The sequence below is a fragment of the Saccopteryx leptura genome, chromosome 1 (assembly GCF_036850995.1).
Source record: "Saccopteryx leptura isolate mSacLep1 chromosome 1, mSacLep1_pri_phased_curated, whole genome shotgun sequence".
NCBI classification, from domain to species: domain Eukaryota; kingdom Metazoa; phylum Chordata; class Mammalia; order Chiroptera; family Emballonuridae; genus Saccopteryx; species Saccopteryx leptura.
In genome coordinates this window covers 367485503-367512045 of record NC_089503.1, presented here as the reverse complement: position 1 = coordinate 367512045, position 26543 = coordinate 367485503, and the positions used below count along the sequence as shown (strand labels likewise).

General features: G+C 45.6%; 1 protein-coding gene across 3 annotated transcripts in view; it reads right to left on the bottom strand.

Moving 5' to 3' along the window:
• GCLC (glutamate-cysteine ligase catalytic subunit) overlaps positions 1–21352 on the bottom strand; it is a 53212-nt gene extending 31860 nt beyond the window's left edge. For 2 of the 3 annotated variants that reach the window (XM_066359184.1, XM_066359185.1), the window contains exon 1: positions 20761–21352. In XM_066359184.1, coding sequence (XP_066215281.1) covers positions 20761–20910 — 150 coding nt within the window. In that variant the 5' untranslated portion in view covers positions 20911–21352. Of the gene's footprint in view, positions 1–12167; positions 12263–20760 lie in introns of those variants that run through there. The other variant, XM_066359187.1, reaches the window with a different exon arrangement.
• Between the last annotated feature and the right edge of the window lie 5191 nt (positions 21353–26543).

The following is a 26543-nucleotide window of genomic DNA, read 5'->3' as shown; positions in this document are numbered from 1 at the left end:
GCTCTAGTGAGAGTTAATGACCATAAATCAATGCCCAAAACGGCCTCTCACAGCCTCCCTTACTCCTTTCCCCTCCCACCCCTGCTCTGTCCTTTCATCCGTTCACAAAAGTCCTGCGCTGGGAAGACTATGAAGATGCAGGCAGGCGTGGTTCCTGCTCTCAAGCTCACCCTGTGGCTGGAGCCACAGCCAACAGCACAGAATAGCGTAATGCTCTGTGAGAGTGCTTGAGATGCGCCCCTGTAACGGGAGGGAGACTCTGACCCCGGCGTGGAGATCAGAAACTTCCAGGAGGAAAGGGACAGCTCAGGCGAAGGGGCGGGTCTGCGGCCGCTTCAGCATAAACACAGCCTCCCCCACGATTCCCACTCTCCCTGACCACCATTCTGACTGCAGCAGAACCGCCTGTCAGGCCGGTCAGACCCACAGAGATCATGCCACAAACATCCTTCTCTAGATCATAAGCTGCTTTAAAGCTAGTGATCATGCATCCTGTCCAGAAGACTACTTCCTCATAAGGCAAAATATATAGTAATGACTAATAATTTTCAGCACTCTCAAACCATCTAGTTGGAGGGCATCCATTTCCTTATCTAGCACGATACCCAAACTTGGAAGACCCAAACAGGTATGAGCTGTAGCCTTTATTTTTTCTTTTTTTTAATCACGTCTACTTAGATAGGGAAGACCCCAATGACAGGACTCAAAGAGTAGCTGAGCTTAAAATAGTGGATAAACTTCAGTAAGAAACTCTAATATAGATGTAATAAAATTTGATAAGGCTCAGAATTCAGTTTAAGGCAGACTCCCAGGGTAGGTATGCCTAAGGCTGATATTACTAAATATCAAAACCACTGTTTTATGTGATAACATCTGAGCCCTTTGGGGAAACAAGTATGAAGGAGAACTGTAACATGCACTTCCGTATAGTCACATGTATATTTTAAACTGGTAGCTGTTGATACATCAAATTAAACTTGTCCTATGTCCCCCCCCCCAAAAAAAAAATGTCTTAGTAGTACAGTCTAAAGTTATATCAAATTCTTATATTTTGACTTTCCCCCCTACTATGAAATGTCCTTTCATGCACAGAATTACACAGATAAACTCTAAGGAGGTTACACTTTTAGAAACTGCAATCAGTGTGGCCTCACGCTGACCTCGTCTTTGTTGGCATGCTAGAATAGGACGGCGGCTTCCGGAGCAACATAAAGAACATCAATGCATTTCCTATATGATTAGGTGAAGCAACTCCTTGAATCATTATTCTGGCCCACACTGAGAAAACAAATTCTTCACATGCCACGATTAGCGCTATGATGCTTAAGTGAAAAATATTAGGGCTTTAAAAGAAAGAAGTAAACCGGGAGTTGCTGGAAAAATTGTGGTGAATCTCATAAGGGAACAATGACACCTCTGTCGCTAAAGGGAAGGGGGGAGGAGCCATGCTGTCCATTACCAGGCATGTGTGACCACTTAGAATTAAAATTAATTAAAATTCAGTTCCCAAGTCCCACTATGGCTAGTGACTATCCTATTGGCTAACCCAGATATTCTGCTCACAAAACAAGGGGATATTTCAAAATGAATGTGAAGTGATTAAAAAAAAAAGCATTTGATTTTTTTATTAAACAAGAACATCAGAAAAGCAAAACACAAGTCAAAGAAAGTTGTTCAATTATGCAAAACCAACTTTTATTTCATTGGTGAAAATGCGCTGTACAAAAGGCTGAAAGTACCCTTGTGTCTGCACGGTCCCTGATCCCCTAATTTTTGTGAGTGGTATACTTCTATCACTGCAGAAAGTTACACTGGACAGCACTGGACTAAACTCAAGACCCCTCAGCCCGGGAGCTGTACCTGGAAATAGGGATCTGTCACACGGGAAGTCCCTGCTGTAGACCTGTCCCTCAGCCCGGGAGCTGTACCTGGAAATAGGGATCTGTCACACGGGAAGTCCCTGCTGTAGACCTGTCCCTCAGCCCGGGGGCTGTACCTGGAAATAGGGATCTGTCACACGGGAAGTCCCCGGCTGTAGACCTGTCCCTCAGCCCGGGAGCTGTACCTGGAAATAGGGATCTGTCACACGGGAAGTCCCTGCTGTAGACCTGTCCCTCAGCCCGGGAGCTGTACCTGGAAATAGGGATCTGTCACACGGGAAGTCCCTGCTGTAGACCTGTCCCTCAGCCCGGGGGCTGTACCTGGAAATAGGGATCTGTCACACGGGAAGTCCCTGCTGTAGACCTGTCCCTCAGCCCGGGGGCTGTACCTGGAAATAGGGATCTGTCACACGGGAAGTCCCCGGCTGTAGACCTGTCCCTCAGCCCGGGAGCTGTACCTGGAAATAGGGATCTGTCACACGGGAAGTCCCCGGCTGTAGACCTGTCCCTCAGCCCGGGGGCTGTACCTGGAAATAGGGATCTGTCACACGGGAAGTCCCCGGCTGTAGACCTGTCCCTCAGCCCGGGGGCTGTACCTGGAAATAGGGATCTGTCACACGGGAAGTCCCTGCTGTAGACCTGTCCCTCAGCCCGGGAGCTGTACCTGGAAATAGGGATCTGTCACACGGGAAGTCCCCGGCTGTAGACCTGTCTTTTCAGGGCCCACAGATGGAATGAGACATTCCATTTCTGGCCAGGAGAATTGACACTGATTGTTTCTTTCTCTCTTTTTTTTAAGCCATACCATTACAGTTCAGGCATGTCAGCTTTAATTTTCTGATGGTTATAACGACCATGTTAAGGTATCTTATGATTTCTGAATCAAATCTAACAGAACCCAACCAATCTTCTCACAGAGGAACCTCAAAAAGTCAGCACATACAGTGCTTATCCATGGTGATATTCATCTGGCCACCAAGTCAGTGCAGTCAGCCAGCAATGGAGAAATCTGAACCTAACAGAAAACTTCTCCCCCTAAAGAAACAATACTGTGAATATAAGTAGTTTCCATTTACCTCAAAACACCTGTGATTTAGGACTATCACTATGGGTTCTAAGGACAAGGGAATTCCTCGGCTCTTCCTGAGGACATAGTTCCCTGCCAAAGCCCCAGTTACCATGTGGCTGACAAGAAATAGGGTATCTTGGTTCCCAGATAGAGGCTGCTTTGGGTCAACGGCTGTGCAGTGCTCAGCTGGGGGGGGGGGGGGGGTGAGGCCACAACAAGAATCCGGAGGGAGTAAGGACCATCAGGAACTCTGAGGTGGCTCCTATCGGGCGCAGAAGAGCCCAGGACTTTGGCAGAGGCAGGGCCGTGGCTAGATAGAACACCCACCCTCAGGGCCTAATGCACTCCCAGAGCTGAGCAAGCAAGAAAGCAAGCACATTCCCTTGTGACCCGTTCATAAATCAGGCCGGCCTAAACTCAGGAACTGCCTATGAGCAAATCGAGGTTTTAGTTCTTAGGAACGAGTGGTAGACGAACCCACCCAACAAAGGGTGGCGGGGGTCAGGGGGCAGAGACTGCTTTCTAAAGAGACTGAGAGTGAATGCTACAACAGAGTAACTGCTGTGCTCAGAGGGGCCCACCTGTGCCCCAGGAACTCCACAGTCCACCATCACAACAATCTGAGCTGTTCCCCTTTCATGAGCACATCTCCTGAAGCAGCAGCGGGGCCCCCCTTCAGGAATCGCTCCTGGGGGGCAGGGCAGAGCCCACCCACACACCTGCTCCAGTGGGGATCGGAAGGTGGACTCTTGGTAACATAGCTCCTTCACTGCCATGTTTGAAACTCACATTAAAGGAGTAAAATCTCAAAGAGGGAGGTCGAAGCTCCTAGCCCTGGGCTGTGACGCTGGCCAGCTCCCTGCTGCCCTGAGATGCGCTGGCACAGGCTGCGTGCCTAGCGGGTGAGCTCAGCTGGCCCTTCGTGCACAGGTGTGTCGGCACCTGCCTTCAGTAGGGCCCGGGCCAGCAGCAGGTGAGCTGGGAAGGCTGCGGCCACATTACCAAACCTGTGAGCATTTATTTGTCCTGCAGACTCAGAAAGTGACCGCACATATTCGATATTACTGTTTTGAAAGAATGCTGGCATTACACTAGAAGGGAATCGCTGGCCATCTGGTAACAAAAAATATTTTAGCCTGCATTTGTGGCTCTAAGACATTTATATTTTCATTCAGAAACAACCCCGCCCCCCCCAAAACAAACCCTCCTTTCTTTGATGACACCATCCCTTCCTCTGTGGTTTCCCCTTTCACTTTTCATCTCCACTCTCACCCGGGGCACAGCCTACGAATGCTGCCACAGCTGCTTCCCCGGGGTATCTGGGAGGTGGTCCCCGGGGAGCAGCCAGGAGTGCCAGCTTCCCATTCAGTCTGGTTCTCAGTAACTTCTCCGAGTTCCACTTTTCCTTTTGTAAAATGGGGTAACAGCTACCTTACGGAGCCACGCGTCAGTGGTTATTTTTTAGCTCTAAGGCAGTGGTCCTTACTGGGGCAGAATGGTGGCTTGTAAGTGTGTCTCGAATGTGGGTGACAACCCCTTAGTGGGCCATAGTGGGTTGTAATCAACACTACAAACATTTTTTGAAATAAAATGGAATAAAATACCAGAATATGTCACTTATGGAAAGGGAAGTCCTGTTTCACCAAAGTATGGTTTCAAATGGCATCTATTTCAGGAACCGCTAGTCTCAGACAAAGGTGCACGCCCCGCGTGGGGCACACTAGCTCCGCAGGCAAAGGTGCACGCCCCGCGTGGGGCACACTAGCTCCGCAGGTCGGCAGACCGGCCGGGCTTCTTCTCCAAGCAGATGCGTCACTCCCCTCCCCTCCTGGAAACTCTCACATGGCTCACACCCAGCAAAACAGCCGACCCCCCGCAGAGCAGTAGCCCATCTTCCGGCCCTCCAGGTGGACCCCTGCCCCACAACCCCCACACGGCACCCACACGGGCCACCTCTCTGTCTCCCACACCACTTCACGGCCTCCATGCACTTTCATTCTCTCTGCCTGGAAAGACGTCACCTCAGCCCATCAAGTAGCTGGCACCAGTGGGTCTCAGGTCCAGTACCACCTCGTCAGAGACACCTTATTAGCTAAAACCACTCCCCCTACATGGAGACCCCCTTACACACACACACACACACGGGGCACCAATCACACTAGCGCCTCCTGGATTTGGGCAAGGTGGTTACCCCACCAGAGCAATCTTCATTTCCCTCCTGTCACAAATATCACGACTGTAGACATCTGGAATGTGTTCTGATCTCTGGGCCTTAGTTTCATCATCTGGAAAATAAAGGGAAAAAATATCCCTTCCAGCTCTCAACTACTCTTTCTGTAATTAAACTCTTCCAAAAATTCTCTTGGTAGATAACCATCAATTTTTATTCCACTCTCAAATACAATCAATACATTATATAATATATTACTTAGTCTGTATTGCCTAGAATGTAATTTCATTCAAATGCCCTTTTAAGCATATGATCTCTTACAAAATTATATATATGTATCAGTGGAAATCTTTATAAAATTGATTGCACCCTCTTCTGCTACCAATGGGAGGATACTAACTAAAGACACCCTCACTTGACTTTGAGAAAGAGACAGCCAGACAGATGGACAGACAGGAAGAGAGAGAGAGATGAGAAGCATCAATTCGTCGTCGTCGCAGCACTTGAGTCCTTCAGTGGTTGCTTCTCATACATGCCTTGCCTGGGTGGCTTCCAACCTAGCCAGTAACCCCTTGGGCTTCACGCCAGTGACCTCTGGGACCAAGCCAGGGACCAGGGAGTTACGTCAATGATCTCACACTCAAGCCAGCGACCCTTCGCTCAAGCTGGCTGGCGACCTTGGGGTTTCGAACCTGGGACCTCAGTGTCCCAGGTCGAGACTCTATCCACTGTGCCATCACCAGTTCAGGAGAGACACATTTACTTTTTATTAACCCTTTGGGTAGTATGAACGTTCATGTACATCCTCGTGTCTCCTGACCATCCAGACAGAGTACGATTGTAACAAAAATTTTTATTTTAAAAATGTGTAAGGCAACATTAAAAAAAAGGCAAATGTATGTTCTTGTTTCCATAAATTGGTTATCAAACAAACATGATTACTAAAACTGGAACTGAAACTAATTTCATTTTTTGGATAAAAAAAACCTCCCTCTCAGGGGTCAGCGAGCATGAAAAACACTTATCACTCCGAAGGGTTAAGGCTGCAGACTTCACTAGCAACCTTGTTTCTGACTAGAGTCGCAGAGCCAGACCTATGGAGGCCCACACTGCCCCTAGAGCCGCCCTTCCAGCTGATCTCTCCCTGGGTCTCTCATTCTGCCTCAGGTGACTTTCTGTAGTTCATCCTGAGCTGGGAAACCAGACGGAAGAGCTGGCAGGAATTGTGTGTAAAAGCCAGTGATCTCTGGGGAAGGACCTGAGACACACTTTCAGGAAGAAAGTGCATGAACTCTGTACTTAGGGGACTTGCGCTTACTGCCTATTTTACTCTCTGAGTCAGTAGATCATGACCCCAAGATGGCCAACTGCAAATGGCCAAGGTGGCCCTGGGCACCCGAAGGAGAGGACTGCCACGCTGAGCACAGGCAGGATTGTTGAAAGTATACTAGATGACAACACACTGTGCAAGGACCTGATTTGTGCAAGTATGTAAATATTTAGAGAGGGAATTGAAGAAAGCATCCCCAAATAACCTCTTTTGGTTCATCTGAAGCTTACAATTCTCAGAGTATATACATTACAAACAAGGATATGTCCAGAATGAGTTCTGGCTAGAAGTCTGAAGCTTATTCGTGTCCCCCATATTCTTCAACAATGTCTGAGAAGCCCAACGTTTAAGTAGAGATCCGGAGTCATCATCCTGCCATACTCAATCCACTGCAATCAGTTCAACACACAACAGAGATCACTTACCAGCCACAGAGACACTGCTTAACAACAGAGATCACTTACCAGCCACAGAGACACTGCTTAAGTGGCCCAAACTCATATGCTCTCTCAGTTCAATTCTGTTTCTTTCTGAAAATTATAGACATGATTTCAGGGACTCTACACGCTGTGAAAACATGCATGGGCTTTGTGCCCTTTATTCTGGCCAGAGACCAACTTTTACTCTTTTCCCGAGTTCTTGATATGCTTGAAACAGGCTGTTGCCAAAGCCTCCTGTCCCTGCCTAACCAGCAAATCCAACGGCCTCATTTCAGTTCCCATCCTTCCACACTTCTGGCAAGCCTGCCACCCTTCTCCACACAGGGCAGTCCTACCTCCCTTCTCGGGGTCCCCCCCTAAATCCCTGGCCCTCACGCGCGTGTTCATCAGGGTTCCGAGCACGCCACCGTTTCCCGATTGGCCTTGTGCACACACACAGCCAGCTCAGATGCGGCTCGGCTCTCTCCGCACTGTCCCCCAGGCAGAGGGAGCACTGAGCCCCCTGAATGACAGGTTCCAAACCAGCTCCCTCAGAAACTGTCCCCACAGGGATTCTTACCCACTGGTCATCTGATCGAGGACCAGGGCAGAGACATACCCACTCAGGTGCAGGTGCTCAGGAGCTCTTGAATAGGCACGACTCTCCCTCGAGAGCCCTGCCTGACTCCCTGCTCCCTCCCTCTGCAGCTGTCCTGTCCAGCGTGAGATCCTTCAGCACCTATTTTTCACACCATTACCAATGGGATCTACCTAGGAAAAAAATCTCCTTGTACCATTCCTGGATTTAAAATACCACATCTGCCTTTACGGGCTATTATTATAAAGGACCTTCAACAGCCTGAATCCAACCCACCTTTCTAACCATAACCTCCAGCCATTCCCTACTCCCTCCTCTGGTTCTATGTTATAGCAGCACTCCCTCAACTGCAGGCGCCTTAGTCCTTTCACATCTGCACAGGCCCTCTGAGCTGCTCCCAGAAGGTCCCCCCATCTGTAAGACTCCCGGGGTCTCCAAGCACAGAGCAAACCCACCCCACCAACCACTGGCGTTCAAGGGCAGAGAGCCCCCTCTTTCCTTGGCTTCTCTCTTCAGCCCCATGATCTAGCATAGAAAGTCCTCCATAAATACGAGGGACTCAATAACCACGTCTTCATTTCAGTCATCTCATTCATCATGGAGATAAAGGCTTTAGTGTTTTGCTACATGTAAGTAAAGGTTAAGTCTCAGTTTTTCTGAACGAACAGTTTGCAACACCATCTTGCTTTTTATAAAAAGAGCTATAAGCCTGACCTGTGGTGGCGCAGTGGGATAAAGCGTCGACCTGGAACACTGAGGTTGCTGGTTCGAAACCTTGGGCTTGCCTGGTCAAGGCACATATGGGAGTTGATGCTTCCTGCTCCTCCCCCTTCTCTCTCTCCTTCTCTCTCTCTCTCTCTCTCTCACTCACTCCTCTCTGTCTAAAAAAAAAAATCAATAAATAAAATATATTGGCCCTGGCCAGTTGGCTCAGTGGTAGAGCATCGGCCTGGCATGCAGAAGTCCCGGGTTCGATTCCCGGCCAGGGCACACAGGAGAAGTGCCCATCTGCTTCTCCACCCCTCCCCCTCTCCTTCCTCTCTGTCTCTCTCTTCCCCTCTCGCAGCCGAGGCTCCACTGGAGCAAAGATGGCCCGCACGCTGATGGCTCCTTGGCCTCTGCCCCAGGCGCTAGAGTGGCTCTGGTCGTAGCAGAGCGACGCCCCGGAGGGGCAGAGCATCGCCCCCTGGTGGGCGTGCCGGGTGGATCCTGGTCGGGCGCATGCGGGAGTCTGTCTGACTGTCTCTCCCCGTTTCTGGCTTCAGAAAAATACAAAAAAAAAATAATAAATAAAAAATAAAATAAAATAAAATAAAAAATAAAATATAAAAAATAGAGCTATAAGGCTCAAAAAGGTTTACTGAGAAAGCTAAAAATTTTTTTTCTAGAAACCTATTATCTATGGCTTTATAATTAGATTACTTTCTCAGTAATCAGTATATGTTATCTCAGAAAAATTCTAAAACATGCCTGACAGGCAGTGGCGTAGTGGATAGAGCGTTGGACTGGGATGCAGAGGACCCAGGTTCAAAACGCTGAGGTCACTAACTTGAGTGCAGGCTCATCAGCTTGAGCACGGGGTTGCTGGCTTGAGTGTGGGATCACAGACATGACTCCATGGTCACTGGCTTGAGCCCAAAGGTTATTGGCTTGAAGCCCAAGGCCGCTCGCTTGAGCCAGGGGGCACTAGCTGTGCTGTAGTCCCCCGCCCCTCGTCAAGGCACATATGAGAGAGCAATCAATGAACAACTAGGTGTCGCCGCAAGGAAGAACTGATGCTTCTTATCTCTCTCCCTTCCTGTCTGTCCCTATCTGTCCCTCTCTTTCTCTATGTCTCTGTCACAGAAAAAGAAAAATGATAAAACCCAAAAGGTGACAAGGCAAGGAAATGGATTCTACCATTTCTAGTACACACTTCCAGATTTTCATAAGTTGTATAGAGTTTAAAGCATTCTGACAGTTAAATGGCTAAGAGATACAATTAGATATACAAATAAAGCATGCGATTCAAAACCAAATAATAGAATATTTTTATTTGTCTCACAGATTTAGAAATTGTGGTCCAAAAAAATTAAGATTTGTATCTAAGATTCCACAACCACTTGAGCAAACACTTTAGGCTCAGACTCCTATCTTTGAATTAAAGTCCATTCAGAAAATGTATGTGAACTTTCTAAATAATTGTGTTTTTACTAAATACCCAGCCACAGGATGATAACAGTGACATATGTGTTGAACATTATAGCATAAGAACAAAGAAAAAGAAACCCTGGCTTTAAAAATCTAGCTATATCTTGGTTGCTGGAGATAGAACCACGAGTGTAGCCAGCCTGAGGACCAAGGTTTACAAAGGTGAGCAGAGCTGAAAGAATAGGAAACCTGGGAAAGACTTGCACCTTTGATCAGAACGATGTACGAGCAAGCAATTCATCCTCCCACCTGAACTGAGAGAGAGAGAGTGAACGAATAGGAGAACGTAAAAGAATATAGTATTTTTCAACACACTGGGCATCAGATAGCCAAGGGAAGAGATCCCTGAGATTCGCGATTCAGGGTGGGGATAATTAAGTGAGCCCTACAATCGCCCCAACTTACAAATCAAAGAAAGGCTGGGAGGTGAACCAGAGCCTGGAGGACCCCCTGAATTGAAGGGATGGAGCTGAACGTCTGAACCAAGGGAATCAGAGTTCACAGGACCAAGTATCAAAGAGAAGAGAGCTGCACCTAAAAGCCCAGAGAGCTACAGGGCGTCCGCCTTAAGGATTTAGTACATCAACCCATGCACGTGAGGCAAGTACTCAAAGCCAGACAGGGTAAGTCCCACAGCCATGACAGAATAACTCCTAATTTAGGACCAGTGGGGAAAGTACTCATGAAAGTCTTTATTCAGTAAAAGGAAATAATTTGCCCTAAGCTAAGACTTCTCTGAATCTGCCTAATAAATTATAAACAGTAATACCTGAAAGGATCAAACTATCTCCAAATAACTATATTCCAGAACAAAGAATACTTTTTAATACTACTTTTAGGAATATACAAATATCAATTACCTAACAAGGTAAAATTCATAATGTCTGGCATCCTATCAGGGACTACAAGACATGCAAAGAAGCAGGAAAACATTAAAAACGGAGAAAAAAAACAAACCAATTGAACCTGACCTAAATGACAAGATGATAGAATTCACAAAAACTTGAAACAATAATTAGAACTATACCTGACCAGGTGGTGGCACAGTGGATAGAGCACTGGACTGGGATGCTGAGGACCCAGGTTCGAAACCCTGAGGTCGCCGACTTGACTGTGGGCTCACCAGCTTTAGCGCGGGATCGCTGGCTTGAGCAGGGGATCATAGACATGACCCCATATTGCTGGCTTGAAGCCTAAAGGTCACTGGTTCTGGTGAAGCCCTCCCTCCCGTCAAGGCACTTATGAGAAAGCACTCAATGAACTAAGGTGCCACAACTAGAGTTGATGCTTCTCATCTCTCTCTTTCTGTCTGTGTGTCCCTCTTACCTCTCTCTCAAAAAGGAAAAAAAAAAGAGAACTATGTTCCACATGTTCAAAAGTCAGTTTAGTAAGGCTGCAGGATACAGATACATGATAAATACACAAAATCAATTTTATGTCAATATACAAGGTAGGGCAAAAACAGGTTTACAATTGTCCATACTAAAAATATGATAATTAAGAAATACCAGGCCCTGGCTGGTTGGCTCAGCGGTAGAGCGTCGGCCTGGCATGCGGGGGACCCGTTTGATTCCCGGCCAGGGCACACAGGAGAAGCGCCCATTTGTTTCTCCACCACCTCCCCCCCTCCTTCCTCTCTGTCTCTCTCTTCCCCTCCCGCAGCCAAGGCTCCATTGGAGCAAAGATGGCCCGGGTGCTGGGGATGGCTCCTTGGCCTCTGCCCCAGGTGCTGGAGTGGCTCTGGTCGCGGCATAGTGACGCCCCGGAGGGACAGAGCATTGCCCCCTGGTGGGCAGACCATTGCCCCTGGTGGGCATGCCGGGTGGATCCCGGTCGGTCGCATGCGGGAGTCTGTCTGACTGTCTCTCCCCGTTTCCAGTTTCAGAAAAATACAAAAAAAAAAATACCAATACAAAGAATAGCTCTGTGTTTTGCATACTCACAACAGCAAACCTACTTCTGTCCCACTGTGTATTAGTAATGAGTAATAAATTGAAACTTAAAAAGTAATACCATTTACAATAGAATAAAGAAATATGAAACTGATAAATCTGACAAAGATGTTAAAGACTTGTACACTGAAAACTACAAACACTGATGAAAGAAATTAAATCATAAATAATGAAGAAATGTAGCCTGACCAGACAGTGGCACAGTGAATGGAGCGTCGGAGGTCACCGGCTTGAGCGTGGACTCATCTGGTTTGAACAAGGCTCACCAGCTTGAGCCCTCGGGGTTTTAAACCCCTAGGTCGCTGGCTTGAGCAAGGAGTCACTCGGTCTGCTCTAGCCCCCCAGTCAAGGCACAGATGAGAATGCAATCAATGAACTAAGGTGCCACAACAAAGAATTGATGCTTCTGATCTCTCCCCTTTCCTGTCTGTCCCTCTCTCTGACTCTCTCTGTCACTGTCACACACACAATAATAATTAATAATAAAAATAATGAAGAAATGTATTTGTTTAGGGGTCAGAAGACTCATCGTTACGATGTCAATTCTCCCCTAACTGACCTGCAGATTCAATGCAATCCCAGTCAAAATCCCAGCAGGTTTTGTTTCTGGTAGAAATTGCCAAGTTGTTCTAAAAACCATGTGGAAAATTGAAAGGACCTAGAAGAAAACAAACCAGTTCAAAAAGAAAGAAGTTGCAGAGCTAACAGTACCTGACCTTATGGCTTACGATAAAGCTCTAGCAATAAGAAATGCGGTATTGCCATAACAATAAACAGATAAAATGGAACAGCACAAAAAAAATCCAGAAATAAAACCACACATGCATTGAAAATTGGTATTAGACAAAAGAGCAAAAAAGCCTTGTGCCTTCAGCAGTGGACAAAGACAGTCTTTCAACAGATGCTGCTAGGGTAATGTGCAAAAACAATCAAACCCAGATCCATACCTTGCACCATATGCAAAAATTAACTCAAAATGGATCACAGACATAACTAAAAACCTAAGATCATAAAACTTCTTTCTATAAGAGCAGAAAACCTTTGTGACCTGGGATTAAAGAAAGATTTCTCAGATATGACACCAAAAGCATGATCCATAAAAGAACAAATGAATAGGCCCTGGCCGGTTGGCTCAGTGGTAGAGCATCGGCCTGGCGTGCAGAAGTCCCGGGTTCGATTCCCGGCCAGGGCACACAGGAGAGGCGCCCATCTGCTTCTCCACCCCTTCCCCTCTCCTTCCTCTCTGTCTCTCTCTTACCCTCGCACAGCGAGGCTCCATTGGAGCAAAGATGGCCCAGGCGCTGGGTATGGCTCCTTGGCCTCTGCCCCAGGCGCTAGAGTGGCTCTGGTCGTGACAGAGCGACGCCCCGGAGGGGCAGAGCATTGCCCCCTGGTGGGCAGAGCGTCGCCCCCTGGTGGGCGTGCCGGGTGGATCCCGGTCGGGCGCATGCGGGAGTCTGTCTGACTGTCTATCCCCATTTCCAGCTTCAGAAAAATACAAAAAAAAAAAAAAAAAAAAGAACAAATGAATAAATTGGACTTCATCAATACGAACAACTTCTGTCCTTCAAAGGGCAGTTAAGAAAACAGACTAGGAGAATATAGGTGGCAAAAGCATATATCTGATACAAATTATATCCAGGATACCTCAAGAACCCTCAAAACTCAGTAATAAGAAAGTTGAAATAGACAAATGATTTTAACCTACTTCACAAAAAAGATCTGGAGATGGCAAATAAGCATATGAAAAGATCCTCAACATCACTGGTCTTTAGGGAAATACAATTAAAAATACAATGAAATATCAGCACACACCTATGAGAACAGCTAAAATGGAAGAGACCGAGTATATCAAATGCCGACAAGGATGCGGACAAACTGGAATTAGTATAAAATGCTGGTGGAAATGTAAAATGTGGTACAACCACTGAGGAAACATTTGCTGGTTTCATTAAAAAGTTAAAATATATCACACTTAGATAACAAAGTTGAAAGCCTAAGTCCACACAAAAACGTGTATGCATGTTCATGAATGTTTTGTTTGTAACAGTTAAAAACTGGATATAATTCAAATAGTGCATAAACAAATTATAGTGTATTCTCTCTGTCACAAAAAAGAAAAAGAAAAAAAGGAATGAACTACTGACACAGGCAACCACATGAAGGAATCTCAAAATATACATGCAGAGTTCAAAAACCAGACCTAAAAGGTATATGCTGTATGATTTCTCAGATACAAAACTCTAGAAAATTCAAACCAAGCTACAGTGAAACGAAGAGGACCCCCTTCTCCAGGGAAGGGCAGGGGAGGGAGGTATTACAAAGGGGCACAGGGCATTTTTGGAGCTGATGGATACGTTCATTATTTGGATAGTGGTGATGGTTTCACAGGAGTGTGTGTGTGTGTGTATATATATAAACTTATCAAACTGTACATTTTATATGTGTACAGTTTATTGTATGTCAATTATATCTAAGTAAAGCTGTTACAATGTTTAAAAAACAGGTTAAATCATGAACATATAAACAGAATATTATTAAAAATTGTCAAGCTCACTAGGATATAGTCTATCCAATAACACCAGCAACATCAGTAATGCCCCACATATGGTTTTCTAAGTTTAACAGCACATTCAGATGACTTGAGCATCTAAAAACGTTCAGAAACACAAATTCTGATGGTAACTGTTCAATATTCTGACATCTTTTCTCAAGATACAGGGTCTTAATAAAGTTTATCTAAATTTATACTTCCAAATGAAGCTACAGACGGAATACTAGCAAGTACATTTGCTAATACCACTTGTAGACATTACTGTATGTGCTGTTAGAAGTGATATCCTAGAAATTACTCTTCACAGATATATTCAACAGTGATACGGTATGGATTTAGTAACTGGTTCAGAAGTCCAGGAACATTTTTTAGAGGTGCCAAGTATCCTGAAGTATTGAACCTTTTTCTCCCATTCTGTGTTCCTCATGCCTTTAAAGTACAGCAAAACCTCTACTTACCCAGAACTATACGAAGACCTCTACAAACTAATCATACCTAATCACTGCACTTACAACACCTATGTACACATAACCCTCACATACCAATGCTGTTTCTCACCTTCCTGCCTTTTTATGACATTGTTCTTTGGCCTAGAATGCCTTCCCTTCTCTTCATCTAATCCAGGGGTAGTCAACCTTTTTATATCTACAGCCCACTTTTGTATCTCTGTTAGTAGAATTTTCTAACCACCCACCGGTTCCACAGTAATGGTGACTTATAAAGTAGGGAAGTAACTTTACTTTATAAATATTATAAAGCAGAGTTACAGCAAGTTAAAGCATATAATAATAATTACTTTCCAAGTACTTTATGTCGGATTTTTGCTAAGTTTGGCAGAATAAATCTTTATAAAACAACTTACTACTGTTAAATGTCTTTTTATGTATACTTTGGTTGCTTCGCTACCGCCCACCATGAAAGCTGGGACGCCCACTAGTGGGCGGTAGGGACCAGGTTGACTACCACTGATCTAATCCACAGCCACTCACTCTAGGGCAGTTTCCCAAAGGTGGTGTCTGAAGGACCAGAATCACCGAAGTGTTGTTTCCCTTTGTCTCAAACACATGTACCTCTCTCTGTAAGGAACATGGAACTTCTGGGGCGTGATCGGAGTGTTATATCCAAATGTTTTATATTTTTAATTTTGGCTGTGTTGGCAGATATCTGGTTATATATACTTGTTAAAAGTCATTGAACTATACGTTTAAAATGGGTGCATATTACTGAATATAAATTATAATTCAACAAAACTGGTTTAAAAAGCAAGTCCATGCAAAACTAAGACAGAATGAACAAAAAACTGAGATTTACCCCAGAAGTAATAGTCAAGATCACATTTAAGCTTTAAATTCTCAGCCTCACCTGACTAGGCGGTGGCACAGTGGATAGAGCAACGGACTGGGATGCGGAGGACCCAGGTTCGAGACCCCGAGATCGCCAGCTTGAGCGCGGGCTCATCTGGTTTGAGCAAGGCTCACCAGCTTGAACCCAAAGTTGATGGCTCAAGCAAGGAGTCAGTCTGCTGTAGCCCCCCCCCCCCCGTCAAGGCACATATGAGAAAGCAATCAATGAACAACTAAGGTGCCGCCAACAAAGAATTGATGCTTCTCATCTCTCTCCCATCCTGTCTGTCCCCATCTGTCCCTCTGTCTGTCACAAAAAAAAAAAAAAAAATCTCCGCCTCAATTCCTAATATAAATATTAGGTCAATTATCTGGTTCCCTAACCTTCAAAAATGAACCTCTTGATACAAAAGGTAATTTGGGGGGAAAAAAATCACCAGAAGACTCCAACCATGTTTCACTCCTTATTCCTTCATTAGACCACTGTGCTTGGCACATGTCAATATGCTATTAAACTAATTCCACAGTGACAGCTGAGAGAGAAAGATGCAACAACTTTGTTTTACGTGAACTAATCATAATGACTATTAAGAAATAACCTGGCCCTGGCCGGCTGGCTCAACGGTAGAGCGTCGGCCTGGCGTGCGGGGGACCCGGGTTCAATTCCCGGCCAGGGCACATGGGAGAGGCACCCATTTGCTTCTCCACCCCCCCCCCTTCCTCTCTCTCTCTTCCCCTCCCGCAGCCGAGGCTCCATTGGAGCAGAGATGGCCCGGGTCGGTCGCTGGGGATGGCTCCTTGGCCTCTGCCCCAGGCGCTAGAGTGGCTCTGGTCGTGGCGGAGCGACGCCCCGGAGGGGCAGAGCGTTGCCCCTGGTGGGCGTGCCGGGTGGATCCCGGTCGGGCGCATGCGGGAGTCTGTCTGACTGTCTCTCCCCGTTTCCAGCTTCAGAAAAATACAAAAAAAAAAAAAAAAAAAGAAGAAATAATCTGTGCTCAATATCTTATTCTAAGAAGTCAATGTCTAAAAATACCATAAAAAATCATTAAACTAATAATGGAATAAACTTATAACTAAGCAGGCAAATTTCAGTTAGTTTTAAAAACCCACACACATAGAAACTCCTCATTCCCCAATGACCATTCTATTTAAATGAGATATAATGGATGTTAAAAAAAATTCAAGTAAACATTTTAAGCAACCATTTTATAAGTCTTTACTTAAAAGGCTAGGCTCTCACTTGTAATCTACTCATCAACCTTATCTCATTTAATCTTAATAACCCTGTAAGGAATGTTTATTGTCCCCATTTCATAGATGACACAAATGAGGTTGAGAGATTTAAGTAATTGGTCCAACGCTACACAAAACCTTCCAGTAGACCATGCTCGTCTAGTCTATAGATTTATAGCTCAGGATTATGTTATGTTTGCAATAGACGCATAACCGTAATCACTGACAAGCTAAGCATTGTCTAAGTCGTCACTTAAGCAGTTTTAACATACACAGGTAAATTTGTAGTTTGAAAATCAATGGAGGATATATCAGCCCTTAAACCCCACCTCAGTTTTATTAGTTTTATGCATATTAATTAAGAACCCACTCAAACATTAAAAGACATTTTCCTCCCAAAGGTCACATGGGACTTTTCTGCTAACTAGAGGACAATACACCATCTGGCCTTTGAGAGCCACACTACAGTGGGTTAAAATTTTTTGTTTTCACTTTTAAATGTTGTGTTCTGGCTCCTCGTGCAACCTGTGGCGTTTGAACTCTCTCTGTAAATGGAGATTTGATGAAATCTCATACATTGTAAATAATCCAAAACCTAGTATAATGTGTTTAAGAAATGGACCTGGAGTTGGCCAGATTTCAATTCTGATAATGCCGCTGCCTCTAAATAGCTGAGAAAGCCTGGCAGGTAGCTAACACTAGAGTGATTATTAAGAAAAATTCAGGAGTTGTATTTATTGCCACATTTGCAGCAAATGTTCTGTTTGTCTTTTAATGTGCAGACTCCCAAGTTAGAAGCAAAGTCTGTACCTGCGAAGTTGTGTGTGAGCTATGAAAAGAGAAGTGTTTACTTTCCTGCATACCTACTATACTTAGCAGGCCACAGAGCACCCAGGAATAGCCAGCCATCTTACTTCTCCCCTCTTCACCCTCCCCCCAACCCTGGGGCAAAATGAATCCATGAGTTCCTGGCCCTGAGGAGTTGGAACTTCCCTTTCTGATACCAACAGCGTAATAAATGGTGGCAAGGGTTAGGACCTGTCACAATAAAGGTGAAACAGCATCTCTAAGCTGAACTGCGGATCCACCTATTTATAAGGTTCTTACTTTTTGAGTTCCGATAATAGCCAGCATACACACATCTATATTATACAGTCCACTTTTACATGGCCATTGGTGTCAGCCTTCTCTTCTCGGCATTCTGAAGATTATCTCCAATGGCTTTCAAAGACTAAAATTCTAGTCTGAACGATGTACATTATTGCAACTGTACTTACTCTAACTGTAAACGCTGCAAAGGAAAGAGCATCCAGCCCTCTCTTGCCGAATCAGGAAGCTGAGGCTGAGAATCACACAGGCAGTTTTGTTAGGCCTTGGATGCAATGCAAGTGAAACTCCAGACCCGGGACTCTCTGATTAAATACCACCTGAGATAAATATTGTCCTAGTAACTAGAGCTGAGCATTTCTAAAGTGGCAGGCTCTTCTTCCACAGTTTTAAGGCACATTTTCTCCCCCTTTTTAATCCAAACCCATGGCCCCCTAAGTACACCACCAAAACTTTCCACGAAGAGCAATACTCTGGTATCACACTAACCTTGTCCAACACATTGCATCCCAAACACCACTTTCTGTCTGCCAAGGCCATCCTTCATCTCAGGGGCCATATTACCCACCACACCCATTTCTACTCTTATCTGTCCGGCCAGTTTCTCAGCTTGCTTGTCGTTCGCTGGTCTGAAGACTTCTATTCATCAGATCTGATAGTGAATTCCTACTATGTGTAAGTAGGGATGAGTGCTAACTACTCTATTGCTCTTTTTCAAAGGCTCAACTCACTAAGGAAGCCTTCTGTAATAAATCTGTGATGCTGGCTTTCAAACTCCTTTAACGGCAACCACGGTAAGAAACGATTTACATGCAACCTAACACACACCACCTCAAATAAATAACTTAAAAGTGTATAGTGATATTCTTTACTACGTAGAATAAATCAATATCCTTCATCCTATTCCACTTTTATAAAAGTCCTGGAGAGAAAAAAATCAAGGGGGAGAGAGAAGATAGATCGTAAAATACACACGACACACAAATATATAAAATGTCAAACACTATAAAGAAACAATGAATGTTAAACATCTAAAATCTTTTATTAATTCTCAACCCACTAATGGATCATGATGCAGTTTGGAAAATAATGCTCTGTAACATAAAAGCGTGATTTGTTTGACATGATACTAGAAAACAGAGGCATAGGCAAATACTTAGGTGTGAGACTCCTCCCATCCTCCCCCTTAAATGCCCCAAAGAGGTAGAGGTATTGCAGTGGGGAATTAGTACCTGTATACCAAAGGTGACGAATGACAGAGAACCAACTTGCAGGGAAACCAAGGACCCTTTCAGGAATAGAAAGTAGAGTGGAGTGGGGCTTTTTTTGTCTTTTCTGCACCACCTGGACATTCTTCACAATCTCAATTCTAACTAACTTTGTGTCAGGCTGCCTGTTCCCAACTGGTCTGTCAACACTCACAAGCAGGAATTTTATTCCTCTTAAAAATCCTACACTCTACCAGAGACATGACTGAAGCACAACTCAAAATAAGTAAGCACAGGTTATTTTTTAAATCAAACTTTTCTACTTCGTGGTTTCTCTTAAACAGTAAATTCCAAAGTTTACGAGTGGGGGAAAAAAAGAGGCAGTGTGGGAGAGAAAACACGTTCGGGGGATAGAGGATAGGTCATAAAATACACATAATATACAAATGAGCATATAAAATGTCAGATGCTGTAAAGAAACAATGAACTTTAGACTAAAACTGAAGGATTACCACCAAACACAAAAGGGACCCTTTTTCCACCTGAAAACAAACCACTAATAGTAGAAATGTAAATGACTTGTCATTATACTTTTATAACTTAAAACAGCACATAATTCCTTCAACCGCAAGAGGCAGAAGTATGTTCCCATCTTAGAAATAGAAAAAACTAACTTTGCAGGGAGAGATTCTGTACTGGTGAAGCAGCACCTTTGACACTTAGGTCGAGTGATAACAATGACTAGAAGGTAAATCATTTACATCTGACCAAGCCATTAAGCATATGACAAAAACAAAAAATAGAAATGAACTTTTCAAGAAGTCATTTAATTATCTGAATTGTATACATGCATGATTGTTAAAAACGGGGAGGGCACAAAATGCTTTGGTAGAAAAAAATTTAATTCTAACATGAGGTGATGCTTTCAGATCATTCCATTAAACAATGGTCCAGAGACATTTCACCTGTAGGCAGAATATATGTTGGAGCATTGAGTTGTCAAGTTTAGATGCTGTATTTAGGTCACGGATAGGTACTAACAAATCCCAATTACAAAGCGCTAAGAGTTCCCAATTATAATCAAACAGGGCCAGGGGGGCTCCTCCCATTTAGGAAAACAGTTTCAAGTTATCCCTATAAAGTGTGTGTGTGTTTAGGGAGGGGGAACTGATGAGGAGATGGAGGTTTGAAAGATAACTGGAATAAGGATGGGGGGGGGGGGGCAGAAGTGAACATCCTTTAGACCTGATTCCAATAGCGACAGGCCTTCCCTGGGACAACTTTCCTTTCCCATTAGTAGCAAAAACGCATTGTGAGAAAGGGACTGTGGATCGCTAAAGGCTGCCGGCACCTAAGTATGAGACTAAACTCCTCGAAGCACCAAATGTCACACTTTTTCCTGGTCGCGTCCTCCCACTTCCCAATCTACAATAGCTTCAAGACGGGGAAAACCCGAACGAATGAATGAATCGGAGAGAGAAGTCCGGGCAGAAGACTCAGAGCAGGCCCCCACACCACAGACAGTCCTGGACGCCCGCCGGGCAAGGGCAGGAGCGGCGCGCCGGGGCAGGGCGGCGCTCGGGGCCCCTCGGGGTGCAGTGCGGGACACGGACAGCCGTGGGGTCGCAGGGAGGGCCTTGCCTAGCACGGCCGGCGCGGGGCGGCCTGACAGGGGAGCCCCGAGGGGACGGGGTCGCGGGCGCTCACCTCGTCGCCCCACTTGAGCACGTCCTTGTGCCGGTCCTTGACGGCGTGGTAGATGTGCAGGAACTGGAGGATCCCGTGCCGCCGCACGTGGTCGGCGTGGCGCTTGGTTTCCTCCCAGCTCAGCGGCGAGCCCTGGGACAGCAGCCCCATGGCCGCCCCCCTTTCCTCCTCGGCGCTGACGGCGGCCGCACGCTCCCGGCGCGGGGCGCGAGCCGGGCGCTCAGCAGCTCGCAGGAGGCGGTGGCGGCCGCTGCTCCGCCCCGCGGGGGCGCCCTCGGGCCGCACTCGGCAGAGGGAGAGTCGAGTCAGTTCCGGCTCCCCGGCGCGGGGTCCTCCCGCCCAGGTGACCGACGCAGGGGTCCAGCGCACCTTGCGGGCTCAGAGGCAGAGGACCGCACGGCGGGCTGGGTCCCTCGCCCGTTCCAGATCCCGCCCAGCTCTTGCTCCGAGGAGGCGCGGACGAAGCCTACAGCCGCGATGCCGCAGCGGCTACCGCTTCTCTTTGCCGGTGTCGTGCACTAGCTTCTTCCTACTTGTGACCAAAACCTGCGCCGCCACGGAGCATGCCCAGTCTTCCTATCCGCTCGCTCGCCCTGCTGGGCGCGATCCGTCTCTCCGGATCTTATAAACTACGGGGCGTGGGGCGGGGAGAGGAGGCGGGGCGGGGAGGGGAGGCGGGGCTGAGCGCCAGAAGGACCAACAGGGGCTACAGAAGAGGCGTGCGCAGGCGTGGTCAGGGTGGAGTCAGAGGGAAGGAGTAGGACGGGGGCGGGGACTGTGGTCGGCCTTGCTGTAAGCAAACGCGGTATGTGAAAGTTCGTCGTTTTCTTCTATTCAAAGCAATGAACTCTGGTTTGGAGAAGAAAGTTGATTACTGAAATTAATAAATAACCCACTAGATTACTTTTTAGGTGAGAGGGATTCACACTTAAAAAGCAGGGTGATAACGGGGTGGCAAGAAAAATATTAACTTGGGAGTCAGATAAAACACATTCAATTCTGGTTTCCACCGTTTACAGACTGTGAGACCTTGGGCGAGTTATTTCCACACTTGTACAAAATTATATTAATTTCTTTTATGCATGTTTTAATCATGTGTACAAAGCAGAGGTGCATAAAGTTAATGGTCAATAAATGATTAAGAAGGAGCCATTTGTCTACAAGTTTTTAGACACATGTATATATTACTAGTATTTGTATATTCTCTAAATTAACTATTTATAATTAATTTTTTAAACATTTTTCCATTTTTCATTATCACTAGAATTTATTTATTTTTAATTTAATTTTATTTTTTTACAGAGAGAGAACGAGGGATAGACAGGGACAGACAGAAACGGAGAGATGAGAAGCATCAATCATTAGTTTTTCGTTGCACATTGCGACACCTTAGTTGTTCATAGATTGCCCTCTCATATGTGCCTTGACCACGGGCCTTCAGTAGACCGAGTAACCCCTTGCTTGAGCCAGTGACCTTGAGTCCAAGCTGGTGAATTTTTGCTCAAACCAGATGAGCCCACACTCAAGCTGGTGACCTCGGGGTCTCAAACCTGGGTCCTCCACATCCCAGTCTGACGCTCTATCCACTGCGCCACCGCCTGGTCAGGCTAAATTAACTATTTAATGACATACATTCTCCGGATGACACAGACAGCCTTCTCGGCAACAAAGGGTGCTTTGTCAATGACCCCAGATGGATCATTTAAAGGAATCACCTCCAAAAGTATATTCTGGGTCCAAGCGCAAGAGTCATCCATTAAGTGATTAAAATGTTTATATGAGCTTACCATGGGGGTAGAAGAAATAAGAAACAGCTGGAGTTAGCCCTATCCTGGCAGGAAAGGAAAGAAATGAGGTACTTCATCCTAAAGTAATTGTTCAAAAAATATGTGTTGATAGAGAAAGAACATGACAGGTCAGGGGAAGAGTGACAGCAACTAGATCATACATGTACTGAGGCCAAAAAGTGTGGACGTATTGTGCCCACTTTGCTCACACTGCAAAGTTAACATTTAGTAAACACTAACTGCTGAGTGGACAAATGATAGTAGCAGTCTCTCCTCTCACACCTTTCATATTGGATGTGCCGGTCTCAGGGCTTGGGGACATGGATACCCAAAGTCTGGCTATAATTTCCACAGCAGGGCATGTACATGTATGGAGGATGGAGTGATGCAGTGTTTAAAGCTCAGAGGCAGATGCTTCCATCCCCAGGGCACAGCCAGGATAAGAACCAAGCCTCATTCTAATTTGTCCACAACTGACTCAACATCCTCAGCCACTGCTCCTACTCTTCCCTGTACCCTCCCCACCAACCTCTCCAGGCTTGTGTGGTCCTGGCTTTCTGGTTTTTTTCTGCTTGGAGTTTTCCATCTGACACATTCCAGTTCATCCTTTGAGTTGCAGTTACTCCTAAGTAACTTTTAAGAAAATTTGGAAGACATTGGGAATGTAAATTCACTATAAAATCTAAACATAGATCAAGTATTTCCAGTGAAAATTTAGTGGCCTAGATTAGAAGATGTGCTGTGGGTGTAATACACACAACCAATTCAAAGGCTTAGTACAAAAAATAAGGTAAATATCTCATTAGTAATTTTATATTGATTAAGTTGCTATACTAGTATTTTGGATATGTGAAGATACAATATTAAATTAATTCATCTGTTTCTTTTTAATGTTTCAAGGTGGCTAATGGAAAATTTTAGATTATATATGTGACTTGTATTCCACTTAATTAAAATAGTACAAGTGTAGACACACTTTGCAAAGCACACTTTTCCACTATACCTGCTTCATTTTCTCACAATACAATGAAGCAAGTCTCTCAGGAAAGTATCAGTTTGGTTTGAATAAGGAAACAGGAAAAGACAAAGTACAAGTCTAGCGAAAGCTCTACGTAATGCTGAGTGTAGTGCGAGTTAATACCATAATTTGAATCGCTCAGTCTCAGATTCCGGTTGATACTCACAGAAGAGTGCCTCTTCCACCCTACATCCAAATTCCAAACCAGCATGCCAAGAGGAAGCTCCTGGGCTCTTGACAATCCCAACTTGGGTGAAGCGTGGTAGCACCGCCTAGCAGTTATGTCAAATTAAAACCCTGCCCTCTACAGTGCCTTTGCCAATTACTGTCCCAAGGGATAAAGAAACCCACCACACAACAAGGTAAGTCGTATTCAACAACAGTCATTTCCCTCTATTTGACAGTATTTTGCATTTTAGGTTTTTCTTCTCGATTTTGTTCTGTATTGCTACCAGTACTGGGGTTCGACCTCTGAAGAGTGGGCTTTCTGCAGAAAGCCCCAGACAGATCGTTCAGGGTTTTAAAGATCATTAGAGAGAAAAGAAGTTCTTATCTTGCAGAATCACTTCTTCCCCAGGCCTTGCCCAAAGGCGGATACCTAGTTATTCTAAGGAAAAAACCAAGAAGACTCCCTCGGCCAGACCAAGCCCTGACAAAGGTGGTTCAGACAGCGCATCCTGGGCTCCTAGCACCCACGGCGGCGGCCCAGAAAACCCGGACCATGGAGTAGGGCGGCTGGGTAGTCCACGCAATCGCGCGGGCGAGCTGAGCATGCTCGGAGAGCGGGTTTGTCGCGGGAGGAAGCGGCGCGGGCTGCACGCCGCGCGGTTGTTGTGATACAGCCCCCTGCCACGTGACTGCACGGGGCCCGCCTCCGGGCGCGCGGCACCGCCTCCCCGTGACTCAGCACTTTGTGCAGGTGCTAGAGGTCAATACCAGGAGGGCTGCTCCGGGACAAAGTCTCAATTGGTCAATCCTAACCCCTAGGCTGCTACTCCTGCTATTGCAGCAGCCATTTCACATCGACGGTTTTCAGGACTCCTGGCGAGAAGGAAAAAAAAAAATACATCATTTCCCTGTAATCACGCCGTTCCCAGTTTCCCCTGAGTCAGCGGTTCCGCGGAGAGCTTGGGTTGAGCAAAGAGAGCATAAGTGAGGAAAGCGGAGGGGGTGTGCCTATGGGTCTCTGAGAGAGGAACTTGTAGGTTCAAGCCACTTGTCAACCCTTCCTTCCCAGACCATACTGATTGATCTCTTTGGCCTGAACATCTCCCTCGATGGTCTCACCGGTGGTCTCAATAATTTGAGCACCTGGTTTAAACCAAGCATTCTGATCTGGAATCCAAAGAACTGTTGCCGCGTTTTATAGATGAGGCAACTGAGATCCAGTATAATAGTGCCCACTTATCCGCGGGGCATGCAATCCAAGAACCGCAGTAGATGCGTGAAAGCACAGATAGTTTTTCCTATACATATATACTTTAAGTAGAGTTTAAACTATTCTTGTGCTTTGGGTCATTATTAAAGTTCACTTGAACTGATAACTGAGATGGCTACTAAATGACTAAGGCAGGGAGGGTATACAGGGTGAACACTCCAGACTAAGGGATGATTCACATCTGCAGGCAGACGGCGAGAGGTTTCATCATGCTACTCAGAACGCACACACAGTTTAAAACTTAAACATTATTTCTTACGTTTTCCAGTTGATATTTTCAGACTGCAGGTGGCTCTGGTAACTGAAACTGGAAAGGGAAAATTGAAACCCTGGATAAGGGAGGGAACTATTGTAATTGTACATAACATGTAGTGGCTACAGGGATTTGGACTCCAGTGAGATTTCAAAGCCTCTACCCCTTTATTATACCTCAGAGCGTGGGTGAAGCTGAGGACTGCTTTCTGTAGGAGTCCTTCTGGATATTGATAACACCTCCACAGATCCCGCCTCCTCCTCTCGCACACCTGTTCCCAGAAAGACCTCTGATCTGCCAGTGGGGTGCTGAAGAATTTATTTTTATTTTAATTAATTGGTAGGAACAAACGCAGTTATTTCTTAACTTCAGTTACAAAAGATGTAGAAAGGATTTCGCCCTACAATTACATTATACTTGGTGCCGAGACCAGCTCAGCCATGGGTGTGCACGAAAGGAAAAATGCTGCAGGATATAAGAAAAAACACACAAGACACAACGTACAGAAAAGATGGGCACAGGGGACTCCCAGCCTCTAGGACTGAGAGCCCAGATCTCTGCAGCTTCATTGTATTTATTGGTCTCTTTGCTCATCAAGCAAATTAGCAGAGCCTGGGCCAAATTAGTCTACAATGGATTCTGGTGCAGAGATAGATGACCAACCGATGCCCCAGGCATGTAGGAAAATGGCTATGGTGACCACCTGCTTCCTATAAACAATCTTAGTAGTGCTTAGCGGTGCAGCGTTCTGCGCCTGCAGGACTTCGTGTTCTGAAGTCCACACTGAAGACCTGTCTCAAGGCTGTAGTTTAATCTCTCAGTCATTTTCCTACAACTTGGAATTTGATTAGTTTATACTGAACAGGAACAAGACACACACACACACACACACACACACACACACCCCGCCGCCACCGGACCTTCGGACAAAAAAACAGCCGCCAAAAGACTTTGAGGTCTTTACCCTAGCTCAGAGGGTAACCTGCTGGGTCGATTTAAGCAAAGTTGTGTCTATTCTTAGGGACCCCCCCCCCTTTCACTTCTTCAAATGAGACTCCAGAAGGAAATGATTACTCCCTTCCAAACTAAACATCCTCTGATGTCAATACCACTGAATTAGCGGGGAAAAGTGCAAATCTTTTTGTATTGTACTATATAGTATGAGTATTCTGACATGTTTCTGAGATGTAGCATTGTCATTTTAGTGAAGAAGAAGAAGTAGAAGAAGAGGAGGAGGAAGAGGAAGAAGGAAAAAGGAAGAAGAAGAGGAAGAAGAAGAAAAGCCTG